Source organism: Cryptomeria japonica, chromosome 2 (genome assembly GCF_030272615.1).
Source record: "Cryptomeria japonica chromosome 2, Sugi_1.0, whole genome shotgun sequence".
NCBI classification, from domain to species: domain Eukaryota; kingdom Viridiplantae; phylum Streptophyta; class Pinopsida; order Cupressales; family Cupressaceae; genus Cryptomeria; species Cryptomeria japonica.
Genome location: NC_081406.1, coordinates 47,614,747 through 47,628,408, shown reverse-complemented (window position 1 = coordinate 47,628,408; position 13,662 = coordinate 47,614,747). Strand labels below are relative to the sequence as shown.

General features: G+C 33.9%; 1 protein-coding gene across 3 annotated transcripts in view; it reads right to left on the bottom strand.

Moving 5' to 3' along the window:
* Positions 1 to 6,878: 6,878 nt before the first annotated feature.
* LOC131046198 (E3 ubiquitin-protein ligase At3g02290) overlaps positions 6,879 to 13,662 on the bottom strand; it is a 109,216-nt gene continuing 102,432 nt past the window's right edge. For all 3 annotated transcript variants that reach the window (XM_057979874.2, XM_057979875.2, XM_057979873.2), the window contains 2 exons: positions 7,301 to 7,369; positions 6,879 to 7,188 (listed from right to left, as the gene is read on the bottom strand). In XM_057979874.2, coding sequence (XP_057835857.2) covers positions 7,343 to 7,369 — 27 coding nt within the window. In that variant the 3' untranslated portion in view covers positions 6,879 to 7,188; positions 7,301 to 7,342. The remainder of the gene's footprint in view (positions 7,189 to 7,300; positions 7,370 to 13,662) is intronic.

The window sequence follows — 13,662 nt, the reverse complement described above, 5'->3', positions numbered from 1 at the left end:
AAGTGTCTCAATCCCAATTTTTTATATTGAATAGTTAATAGTTTTTTATAGGCTCCTAAAACCCATTTACAACAAAAAATTAGCAAAAAAGTAGCTGACCAAGAAAAAACTGACTAGCAACAAAAAGGATCAAGAATATTAAACAAGAAAACACAACCAAATTTGTTCTACAATTAATTGCAACCAGGTTGCTATTAGGAAACAATAAACCCAACTAATATTATGCCTTACCCCTTGCATTCTACACACATTTAACCTGGGGATGGAATTTCAATATAGATCTAGGAAACTTTATGTTTGTTCTTTGAACAATCATCCAATAAACACCATTATCTAACTCTTATGAATATGGAGAGAAGAGGGGCTCTTCAATTGATGCCTCAATTGAAGCAACCTTGTGTGATAATGAAGATTTATAATTAAAGATGACATATGTTGCACAAGATTCACAAACTAAGTAGGAGCAAGAATCCCCCATGGCCCATTGATTGGGCAATGAGGTTTGATGCAAGATAAGCATAAACTAGTTTTAAAAAGTAGAGTCCTAACATGAAGCAACAAAATCACTTGAATGACACTAGCCTTAGGGGTAGCCACCTTATGAGGAGCCTGCCATATTACATTATAATCCATCAAAGAGATAAAAACAACTTAAACATCTACAATCAAATGATTAGGGAAGAAATTCCTCTACCAAGTAGTATTGTCCATTATCTTGTAGCAAGAGCAAGGACAATCAAAAGTAAGATGTTTAGTAGAAAAACATCTTATGCAGTGAAATAGAAGGATCTGATTATGAAATTGTTGAGACCATTACCTATCCTCAACCACCAAGACAACATCCCCATGAAGCACCTTAAGAAATGTTGATGTCCACTAGAATATGGGCAAAGGTAAAATGAACAATTTGGATGTGGATGAGTCCACCTTAAGAAAGCAACCATTAACATTGCCTATATCCTCAAAGTAAGAATCTTCCCAAATTTGGAGACGGAGATTAGGTAGCTTCACCCAAAATGGCATAATATCAAGAGATTTAATCATAGGGTTTGTAGAAGAGAACCATTGTTTTAGAAAGAGGGAATGCTTGCCCACATCCAAGCTCGCCCATCTAGCACCAGCTTCAAGTCCATATTTTGAAACTCTTCTATAGTAAAACCCATACAAGAAAAAATATTGATTGCACCATAAAGGAAAGGCCTCTAGGATTCCAAAACCTACATATGTAGTTAAATGTACATATTAGAATTTAATGGGTGTAATAAGATTTGGTGTCAATAATATCTTGCCCATAAACCATGACAAGAGAGGACTATAAACAAAGAAGGGACCAAAATTCACCACACAGAGGAGGGCATATATTATCCATATGGGCCCTTGTCCTAGCCATGGCCTTACGTGGCTAGCATGCAAATCACAACTAGGAGAAGATGTAGGGATTTTGCACTTGCTACATAAGAAACATGGTTGTTTGATCCACATGTAACAGATCCCATTACAATAATAGTGAATGAACATCACCAAGGGGGTTTTTGATAGTGAGTCTTACATTAAAAGATTCATGTCCTCCAAACATCCACACTAGAGATAGGCACATGTTAGACAAAAGTGACATGGTTTTGAAGGTGGGTGAGCTAAATATTCAAAATATTTTATCTTCCATAGAAGTAACCTTGCTCCTAATGTTAAGATTACAAAAAAATAAAAATCTTAATAAGAAAATAGAAAAAACTTATTTTTTGGCTATAGGTCATTTTTGACCAAAATAAGTATTTTGTTAAATGCCAATTTAATGATATGCAACACATATATCTCTTTGAGCTCTAATTCAAATAATAGGTCCAATCTACCTCTCAAATCAAAAGTTAAGACCTCCAAAATTTTGACATACCACATGATAAATGTAATAATATCTATGGCACATAAAAGACATATAAGAGGGAGTTGTATTTGTTGACCAACTTATCATGTGTGTTATGACAAATCATAAAGCATCTCTTAATGACGATAGTAGAGCCACAATGGAGCACCCAAGTTGGTGAGTAGATCATGAAAAACTTACCATTGGTGGAAAGAATATGTTACTTCTAGCTTGTGGACTAATCTTGGGGTTTAGGTGTCGGATTTTTAACTAGAGACTTGCATGCCACATTTTAGGTAGTTTTAGCTCATGGTTTTCTAATAACCATTTGATAGTTTTGTGTATATCTTCGTCTATTTATTGGGTGCTTGAGCAAAGATTTAAATAGAGTTTTGTAGGTATTATTATGTTACCAAAATTACTCTAGATCTTTGGTTGGTGATATTCCTATAAAGACTTAAATTTAAAAGTATACTATAATCTTTAATTATTGAACAATACATTGAGTTGCTTTAGAGTGGGGTTTTCCTTCTAAAATGGTTTCCCACGTAAATCATTGTGTTATGGCGTATTTTTTTTATTTCCTTGTAACCAAATGATCAGTTTAATTTTTTGCACATACCTCCTCTTATAGATTAGTACAAGAAGTGTATTATAGAGCTCTTATTCATTTTAAATACCTGGAAAGGACCACAAAGAACAAGATAAATGGTCAAGCATTTTATAGAATATATAAATTGGGAAGATATTGCATTGTAATACAAATGTTCTTAAGGACCTCCATGTGATGAAGTCATTCTCCTCAAGCTCCACGTAGTTGATACTTGTGATGACACTCTATTACTAGTTCCTATAGAAAACCTCTCTTCCTTTTTTGTACATTAGATTGCATTACCAACAAGTGATTGTGATTTCATAATATATATCAACTAGCATGTTCTTTCTGATCTCGCATGCAATTTTCTATTGCATGATGTGTTGATATCCCATGTGCATGCATTGATGGTGTTGGCAGAAGCCACAAGTGTAGTTGACATTCTATGAGCGACAAGATTAACATGTGTATGCATTGATTGGTGACCATATATCCCTCATGTATGCTTTGTTTGAAGAATTTATGTGAATAGCATGTGCATGAAAAACCATTGTGTTTGGGATGTGCATTGTTGAAATATCCAGTTAGTTGACTTCTAGTTCAATAGGGTGGGCCTACACATTCTACATGGTTGGTGCATTGAACCACCATTGGGGCCCATGGATTCCTTTAAGCAACTCGAAGAGTATGCAAGGATTTCTCTACCTCACAATATGGTATGTCATTTTGTACTCATGGGAAAATGTGTAATTTAGGACCTTTAATGTCCTTGTATGTAATTTGTACAATTAATTATATAAAACAATGTAACGTATTGGAACCCACCCATGTAGGTGTTATACACCTTATCAACATGTAATATTGCTCAACCTCAAAATCTGACGTGTATGATTGTTGCAGTGCTTTTCCCATGATGGTTTAATTCTAAAAATAAAGTTAGTAGGAATGAATTATGTCTCAATGTTCATTCTTGTCATGCTGATTTGACCCATGTTCCAATAACTCTCCCACCTATGTCATCACGCTTGATGCAATGGTGTGTTGCCTAGTTGTGTTACATCTAAAGTACATAGGTGTGCAATTCATCATGTTTATTATCATCTTTATACTACAAAAAAATGCATTTGACTTATATTCATTATTATTGTAGGTAAAAGTTTGCCATTACAACTTCCATATCCATTCATATCTCCACAACTACTTATCTCTTCATAATCAAATATCAAATCATATGAGCATATATTAAAACCACTTACTTTCCAACACAAAAAAAACCACATTTTTTTACTTTTCAAAATAGTATAATAAAACTTATTGCTTCACAAATATAGCAAAAAGAAGAATGAACTAAGATTGCTCATTTAATTTTACCCATTATTCCACCAAAACTAGCTCTATACAAATGGAGGCTTCCTTCAATCCAACCTCTAATCATTTTTGTACTTGTCAAACCTTGCATCTTGTAGGGACAGTCTTGGTCAAAAGGATTAAACACAGACAATATGCAAGTAAAATCTTATTTTCTTTTCTTTCTAAAATGTGATAAAACATAATAAAGTGTGTAGAAGGAAGCAAGGGGATTCCGTCCTACTTCAAGTTTTTCAATTGATGAAAAAAGCTTTTTTCTCTTCCAAAAATTCTAAGATTCAAAACCACGAGGGAGCTCTCAAAACTCCACTACAAAAATGCTAGAATAACATGTTCAAATTGAAATTCAAATTCGAAGTCAAAGGAAAGAATAAAAAAAGACTGTAATGTCACTCAACCAATTGGAATGGAACCGTGTGTCATTCCAAAATCCCATACACTCAATCCTCCTACAAACATAAGACCTCACACACACACTTAAAGCCAATTCAACTAACTACATAAATTGCATATCATAACTCATTAAATCAACTATCTAGCACAATTATATATCTTGAATCATAAGGTAAACACATATAAGTATCACAAAAGGTCAAATAATCAATTAGCATAATCTAACCAAATGGCACCCTAGAACCAAAAAAACCAATTAGCATAATCTAACCAAATGATACCCTAGAACCAAAAACAGATGTTGATAACAAATCATTAGGTATAATGAGTGCAATGGAGATTGCAAAATAGACCAGCCTCACAATTTAGTTCTACCATGACATACCATAATAAAATATTTAGATGACTTTAAAAGATTACACTAAATGAACTTTATAATCAAATCTTGAGCCTTAAATATTTATGCTGTAAAAACTTTGATATAATTTTAAAATTGAACACCATTCTTTTGCTCCTTTGCTCTGTGTACACCTCCTCTTTGCTCTCCACATACATGAATCTCAAACCTCTAGGAAAGCCATCCAAATACCATTCCAAAAACAATAAAGCAAGAATTTTCAATTATGAATCTCGTTTTTTCAAACTCTCTATTCCAAAGTGCTAGATGCATCTCAACAAATCGCCTCCACTATTTTTAATGTAATTGATACATACTTTTTCTTACCTCGTCACCTCTAAATACCATTGCATAGTTATGCCTTTTCTCTCTCTTTTAACTTTTGTTGCTCGATACATGTCCCAAACTTACGCTTATAAAGCACTTCAATTTTATATTATACAATTATTTGATCTTATTTTCTTGGAACCAAATCTTATCTCTTTTAGCTCATCTCTCAACCATCTACATGAGTGCTGAAGCCACTCTACAAACACAATATAATAGGTTTATATAATTAACTTACGATCCGCTAACAACCGATTTATATTTTCACCATTTAACTATGGTATAAGAACTATAATCTACTAACTATAACATATAGCTTATCTCTCAACTCTACATGAGTTTTGAAGCCACTCTACAAACACAATATAGTAGACTTATTATTAAACTTACGATCCACTGACCACCTATTTATATTTTCACCATTCACCTATGGTATAATATCTATAATCTACTAACCTATAACATATAAATAATACAAAGTGTAATAATTCCTAACATGTATATTAGTGTTCCCTTAATCCATAGACTCTTAGATGTGCTTCTCAACAACAATCAAGTTTCAGATGTGGGTATAAGCACAAGGGACCAAATTTGTCAGCTCAACAACAATAGAGAGGAAATCTACACCACTCATACTAGGTTTTATTGACGACCTAGTCCCTAGAACAAGTTGCAAGCACAGTTCCATCCCAGGTAACAACAACATTATAATATCTTGGGATCATGATCTCTATTTGATACCAGATCTATGTTTCTAGCCTTTGGTTCCAATGTCTTAGTCAATCAAAATCAACATCGCTTCAAAATCCAAATAAAAATTCTCCCTTAGCTATTTCACTCCTCAGTCTTAATTACTCAAATATTCATTTATTTTAATCTCGATGCTTCTTTATCTAAGTTTAATTTTATTAAGCTTAGACGTAGATTTTCGTCGTGTAAGGAGGTCTATTTTATTTCCTTACAATAATCAAGCTTGATTTTCTATTCTATTTGATCTTCAATAAATTATTTCTTCTAATAAATAGGAAATTGGTTTTCGATTCCGTGTCAATCTGTACCATGTAAGATATGGATCACTGTCGATCTTAGTTTTGAGTGACTCGATATGGGTTAGTTGCTAATGTTTTGAATAATCTTTATGATATTAATGTTACTTAGAGTTTAATTGCAATAATATTGATAAAATAACTACAGATTTAAAATGATGTTTCCCATTGTCAAATATCAATAACAAGAAATGGGCAAAGACAAACTTGTTAGATTAATTCTCTAATTATATTAGAGAATGCTTTGGACAAAGAAATCGCTCTTATGTTGGAATCTGATTTGCATTTTCATTCACAAGGCTGTGTACATAATTGAAATTTGTTATTTAAAGTGACTTGGTTCAAATCACAAAGGTGATTGTTAATAATATCAGAGGCAACCTCACAAGCCATGCCAATGAATTGCTATAGCCTTTATTTTAGATTTTAAAACATGTGCAAATGGTTTGAAAAGATATATGTATTATCAAGCTTTGGGACCTTATTTACAAGGCAAATTCTGTTGGATGGTAAAATTCAGCTTCCACGCATGCTCCCATCTAGTCCTTACAACATTCTAGACTCTTGAGAAACATGGAAAATCATGGGACATTACAAAGGGCCAATGGACCAAATTGGTATCTCCCATGGAAGGAAGCTAAGGACAATAGATGAAAGCGATAATCTGGATTGCACTTTGACAGTTTGCTCTAACGAAAGAATCATAGGTCGGGCTCTAATGAAAGAATCATAGGTCGGGCTGGTAATAATTCACATAAAGTTCATGCCAGCCAAATATAATCTACATAAAGTTCATGTCATCCAGTGACCGTTAGTAAATTTTTGATAGACTACTTACATCAGATGTACAATGTGCTTGTTTTGTTTCCCTTGGCAGTTATACTAGGCAAAAAAGAAAAACGAGGAAATAATTTTATTTTATAAGAATTTTAGTCTGTAATTGTTGCTTTAAAAAATTCCAATGGCCAAAAGCCACAACAAATATACACGAAAGTAGATCTCTCTAAATAGAAACTGTGTAAGTTTCCTCCTCTACATAATATTATGTACATCTCTTGATCTTCAAACTTATTAATGAGTAGTTAACAATCCTGTAACTGACCAACAATTATGGAATAATGCAGCCATAATAGGTATGGCCAATGATATTAGAATCCATGATGACTAGAACGAACTTTGAAGAAGATATTCAGAATGTGAACTGCAATTTTCAATAAGATACGTATTTAAATGATATGTACAAAGTAATAGCTTAAACCTCGTTTCGTCCCGAGGGAGAATCTAAGAATAAATTTATAGCCTCAAAACAATACCTGCAATTTATTCAGTTAAAGAGAAATCTAGGAAAATGCTTGTCAAGGACTTTCACTAAACACCATTTCCTGGACCATGGTAGCAAAAGATGATTATCAGTAGCCACTGAAGGAATAAACAAAGTCAATTTCTTCTAAATTTTCAAAAAGAACATGAAAGAGCAAAAGCAGGAAGTAAATTTTGGAAAATAATGTTAAGGACTTTAATCGAAACAGGCACAACACATTAGACGAATAGTTCATTTAGGAAAATTATCAATTAACGTCAAACAAAATGATAATGAAGATTTCTATTGTAAACATGCACACTATAACTTATTCCTAATAACCAACCATAATAGAAACTTGTGGGGAAAGCAAAATAGGGCACCGGGAGACTCTCCTCCACAACTAAGCCCAAGAGTGCCGAACAAGCAACCAAGTCAATCCAACTCAATGGGTGGTCTACTTAATTGAGTGAACCTGTCCTACCGCATCTCCATATTATGTTTCCTTGCCAATTCCTAATATGATTGCTTTATGAAAATCAAATGAATAATTACTAATCCGACAATTCTTTATGGATTGGCAAGTTAATTAAATAAATAAATATGTTCTTTACTTAATTCACAAACTAATAAAATATTGTATTCAAATATGCGAAATATGAAAACTTATAATAAAAAAAGGCAAATAGAGCAAAGGATAATTAGCACTTCAACGTGGTTAATCAATTACACTTTAATAACTTACCATATTTATCAAACCATTCAAGTTAAGCTAATCTGAGTTTTCATTCTAATATTATTCTAAATTTTATATTCCTTGAAACATTAGGAGATTTCCTTGTAAACCATTGGTTCTATGTTGCTTGGAAAGGTAATATTGACTTAGAAGTTGGGTATTGATTAAAAAAACATTTATCAACATTTCTCGTGCAACAATCTCTGCTTAATTGGCATCAATTTTTTTTAAGAAATTGAGAATTTTGTGTTGTTAAAAATTGGACGCCATTTACTAAAAATTATGCAGTTATTTCTTCTGCAAAATCATAATAATTCAGTGATTTTTGTCATGACCTAGTTCAACAAAATCGTGGCCAATGGGCTTTTCTACACATTTTTGACAGTTTTTGAATAGAATTGTGAATTTTTGGCATGTTTTTCAGACCTGCTCGACAGATTTATTGAGAAAGCGTGACGGCCAGGGCAGAAAACACGAAGGGTTTCTGAAATTTTTCCTAACGATTTTTGAATAAAATCTTGGATATTTTCTGCAAAATGTGGCAGCTAGGGTTTTAGTGAAATTTTATGTACGTTTTTTATGGGTTTTGATTAATTTTTTTTTGCAAGGTTTTAAAGAGATTTGCAAGGTTTCTATAGCAGTGTATTTCATGATTACGAGTTGTGGGAGGGATGGTTCATTACCCAACATCGGCATTTCACTGGAAAAAATTTACAATACATGGAAGCAATGCATGCTCACAGTCTTCAAGTATAGATGCCTCGATAAGATCATCTTTGCTACCGACACTCAGCCAGTGCGTACAAGTAAAGATTAGGACAAGTCTGATAAGTGTGATCGAGAAGCTGTCATGCTGATAAAGTTATCAGTGATAGATGAAATGCTTTCAAAGGTTTAAATAGGCAAAACCTCTATGAAAATTTGGAAGCACCTATGAGATCTGAATGAGAATCAAATAAAGGCAACGTCTTCTTCCTAAACAGTATGCTTTTCTCAATCATGATGGATGGGAAGATGTCTTTACAAGAGCATTTGATGAAAAGATCAAAGACATTCACAATTAATTGTTAGCCATAGGTTGCAAAATGGAAGAAGATATGGTGGTCATTACACTTAAAAGTTTACCATGGGCCTATGAACATTTTATTGAGACATCATATTTATTGAAGCATTAAGATTAAGATGTTTACATAAATTAAAATGCATAGACCGATATGGATCTTACCATTTCCTATTACAGATTTCTAATTATGCTCAAGGCACAAAATAAGAGCATACGTCTGTTCTCTAGACTCTCCATCAAACATAAACTTGAATCTCCAAATCTGAATGTCCCACAATGAGGCACATCTGAGGATATATAGACCCAGACCTGAGTTTTAACCTCAAAGCTATAGATTCGGAATTGAAACCCAACCACAAAAGATGGACAAGAGTCGAACCTAAAAGAATCATTTGTAACCTCATAGAAGGAAAAGGAGTGTGATTTGAATGATTAAAGACAACAGCAAGGGACCCGCATGCTGTAGAGCTAAGTCACAGGATACGGCGATTTTCATGGATGACGTTCGAATTTAATCGAATTTCAAACTTCTGTAAAAAAAATCGAATTTAATCGAATTTCCTCTATAAAGCACTGTTATCCGCCTCTAAACACAACTCAGCTAATCGTGAGTATTCTTTGTATATGCTTTGTATCTATTGGGTCATGGGTGTCTCCAATTGCTGGATCGCCCTTGGATTTTCTCCAACAAGGGTCGCTATTCTGATAATTTATTAGAAGTGTACATATATTTAAAAATAAACAAAATTATAGAAGGCGAATTTTATCCGAATTTTTTTTCAATTTTTTCCCTTGTCGAATTTCATCCAAATTTCATGGCTGTCGAATTCGAATTCGAATTCGAACCTTGTGACTTAGCTGTAGAGCGACCACTTTTCAACTGAAAATGATTACAATATCATTCTCTGACACGAGAAGGATACTCGTACCCTCAATAACATGAGTGGGTTCATGGCTTTAAGCATGAGGTAGCATCTCATACTACTTCACTTTACATAGGAAGCAGTTAATAATGATAATAGACAAACCCCATCATTAGTCAAAATCCTCGTTAATTATTTGAAAATCTTTAAATCGTAGCGATTCTCCATCATTTCCAAATTTGACTAGTGTAGGTGTAAAAACAATTTGGAGTTCCAACCTTCAAAACAAGATCTAAAAGCATAATTAATCCTAAATTGTTCTTCTCCTAAAAAATGATCCTTTTCTATTGTTCTAGCTGGTATTGTTGGCCTAAGACAAGGTTCACCATCTTCAATCAGCACATTTGGAAACCATTGATTTGTTAATGGATAAAACTTAACTCTTGGAATTTGGCAGATTGGTGCAACTAGAAATTGCACCATGAATCTCTAAATCTCCCTATTTGATCAAATATAAAAGAGTCACGCATATCTAGAAGGAAACCAAGATTAAATATGTTAACATAATCTTCAAATTCATATTGGTGAAGGGTAATGCTATTAGTTAATCCAAATTTACAACATTTCAAAAAAATATTTTTTATTGGAATGGTCCATTTTGTTGGAAGAGACTATGTGATTAGCACATCCATGGCAAGTCCATTGTTCATAGAAAATGCAATCAGTAGTTCATCCAAACCAAAATGTCTAAGAAATCTTTGTTCATCTTCGAGGAGAAGGAATCCTCTTCTGTAATGATGATCTATGATTTTTCTTAAATATTTAAGCAACCTATCAAGCAAATAAACATTTATAATAAGCTGGATTATATGTTCAGGTAATTCTGGTAACCTAATACCTTTTTTTTCCTGTCGGATATATATGTAAATGGTATTCATGTTATATGTGTAATCCATTTACATATATGTCGACAATTTGGCGACATCATAGGGAGTTCTCCATAAATGATTGATGCTACAAAGAATGATCTCAAAAAATTGTTCGACATGACAAATCTTAGGCTCTCGTATTATTGTCTTGGGCTTGAAGTGTGGCAATAAAAAACTCATATCTAGTCTCTCAGATGAAATATGCCAAGACATTGCTCAATAAATTCAAAATGGAAGATTGCAAACCTATGCCAACACCCATGGAGACAAGTTTGCAACTTTCTCACCATGATCCATCACCTTAGGTGAATGCTACTCTTTATCGTCAATTGATTGGGAGTCTCATCTACCTTACCAAGCTTGATATCAACTACATTGTCAGTTATCTTTCTAGGTTTATGTAGGAACCTAAGGTTGTTCATTGGAAAGCAATAAAGCGTGTTTTGAGATAAACCCATCGTAACAGTGGCATATGGCTTGGAATACAAGCAAAATGCACATTTTTCTTTGTATGGATACACAGATGCAGACTATACAGGTTTAGGGGATGACAGGAAGCTTACTTCAAGCTTCATTTTTTTTGGGATCTATTCCGATATCTTAGGGGAGCAAAACGTAGACCATTGTTGCTCACTATTCCACAAAGGCAAAATATCATGTAGCATGTGGACCTGTCTGTGAGGCGATATGGTTACATTGTATTTTGACAGGTATGGGTGTACCTGAGACAAGTCCTACCAACCATTTTGTTTTGTGACGATCAAAGTGTGTTAAAGGTTTTTTGCAATCCTATTTTTCGTGAGCGTAGCAAGCATATTGAGGTTCAGTGTCACTTTATCCGTGAGCATGTTCAACAATAGAATATCTAGCTCCAATTTTGTTTAACTCAAGAGCAACACATTCACCAAATCTCTTGCAACTATGAAGTTCGAAGCTTTTCGAACTTTCTTGATTTGTTCTCTAGGGCATATCATGTAATAAGGAGGAGATTGTTAGCATTTTATTTTCTATTACATCATAACCAACTTATGGTTGGTCAACTATTTGATAGTCGAATATTTATCAATTCCATTTCTAACCGACTGTTTTGTTATTTATTCAAATGCTCATAATACATTTGCATCGCTTGTATTTTTCTTTTTACCTTTGCTCTATATTTTTGCTCATTAGATCTAAGATACCAATACTAGGAGTTGTTGAAAATTGTAGCTAGCTCGGATACCTGACTATTGAATTTTAATGTTGTCAATGACAATTAAAATTCCTATGTATTACCTCTCATGCAATCAGAACCACTTAGGGTTGGGCCCAAATACATGTAACTTGTAATTATGTCTTGCTATGAACATTGGGCAAGACCTATATATAATGTAACTTGTAATTTGGTCTGACCCTAATTGGGCGATGTAACTTGTGGTCCTATATTGAATGTAACTTGTAACTTGTGAATAGGGCAGGCCCTATCTTATGTATCTTGTAATCTTAACCCTATGTTTTGGCACCAAGTTGAAAGGGCCGACCTAGAGTAAATTGGGAGGCTGAGTCACATATATATACAAAGGCTTAGTCATTTTATCCACATACACTTAGCGAATTGTCTTCAATCAGCAAATCATCTCCTTCATACAACAAATTGTTTCTCTGAGTCAGTGAACTATAATTTAAGGATAGTGAACCATCTTGCAGTGACAGTGAACAAGGTTCTAGAGACAGTGAACTGTCCTCAAGGATAGTGAACTTCATCTTGTGGACAACGAGCTTCATTTGAAGGCTCCGAACTATCATTGATGACAGCGATCTTCATTCTAGAGACAACGAACTATCCTCAAGGGTAGCAAACTTCATCTTGTGGACAGCGAGCTTCATTTGAAGGATCTGAACTATCATTGATGACAACGATCTTCATCCTAGAAGCAATAAACACTATCTCTGGGGCAGCGAACCTCCTTAACAGCAGATACCCTATTCTTAGAGATAAGTTTATCATTTGTATATCGTTGGTTGAAGGCGTTATCCTATTGTGCATAGTTTGCTGGTTCTGATTGCTTCAAGTGTTGAAGCCATATTGTAAGATACTTCTAATTATTGCATAATAAGATCTAAGATCTATAGCTGGGTTTTTCACCTCCAAGAGGGAGGTTTTCCCAGGGTATTCTGGGTGTTCCTTGTGCACATTGATTTGCTTTCTGTTATTGCTATTTTTTGCTACAGTCTGATCCTAAAATTAACATGGTATCAGAGCAGGTTCCTTCTATAAAGCCTAACAGCTTGAAGGTAGATCTTGTATTACTTCTTTTGCAGGACTAGGGCTAGCATGAATCAACAACAAATCTGGACAATATAGCTGCTGGCAAATTGAGGGCATCGATGGGATGATAGCAAGAATAAGATTTCAGGTGTTCTCATTCCTCTATTCTCAATTGTAGGGTTCTGTAGTGTCCCTACTAGTTTGCGATCACTGTCCTGCAAAATAGATTGTTAGAATACAACATATATATATATATATATATATATATATATATATATAGATATATAAGTAATTTAACTTGCAATCTAACTTTAAAATACTTAATTACATAATCACAATTCTCATCTAATAAAAAGGATACAAATGCCATACAAAGATATGTCCTTAGGCGGCCGTGAGGCTCGCCCTCTTGGAACCCATCTTGGTTCCAAGCCCTCCAAGAAATCGAAGGTTAATTCGATTCCTATCTTGGGTGTAATTTCTTACATGCAAGTCCTCCAGGAAATCGAAGGTTAATTCGATTCCTGTCTTGGGTG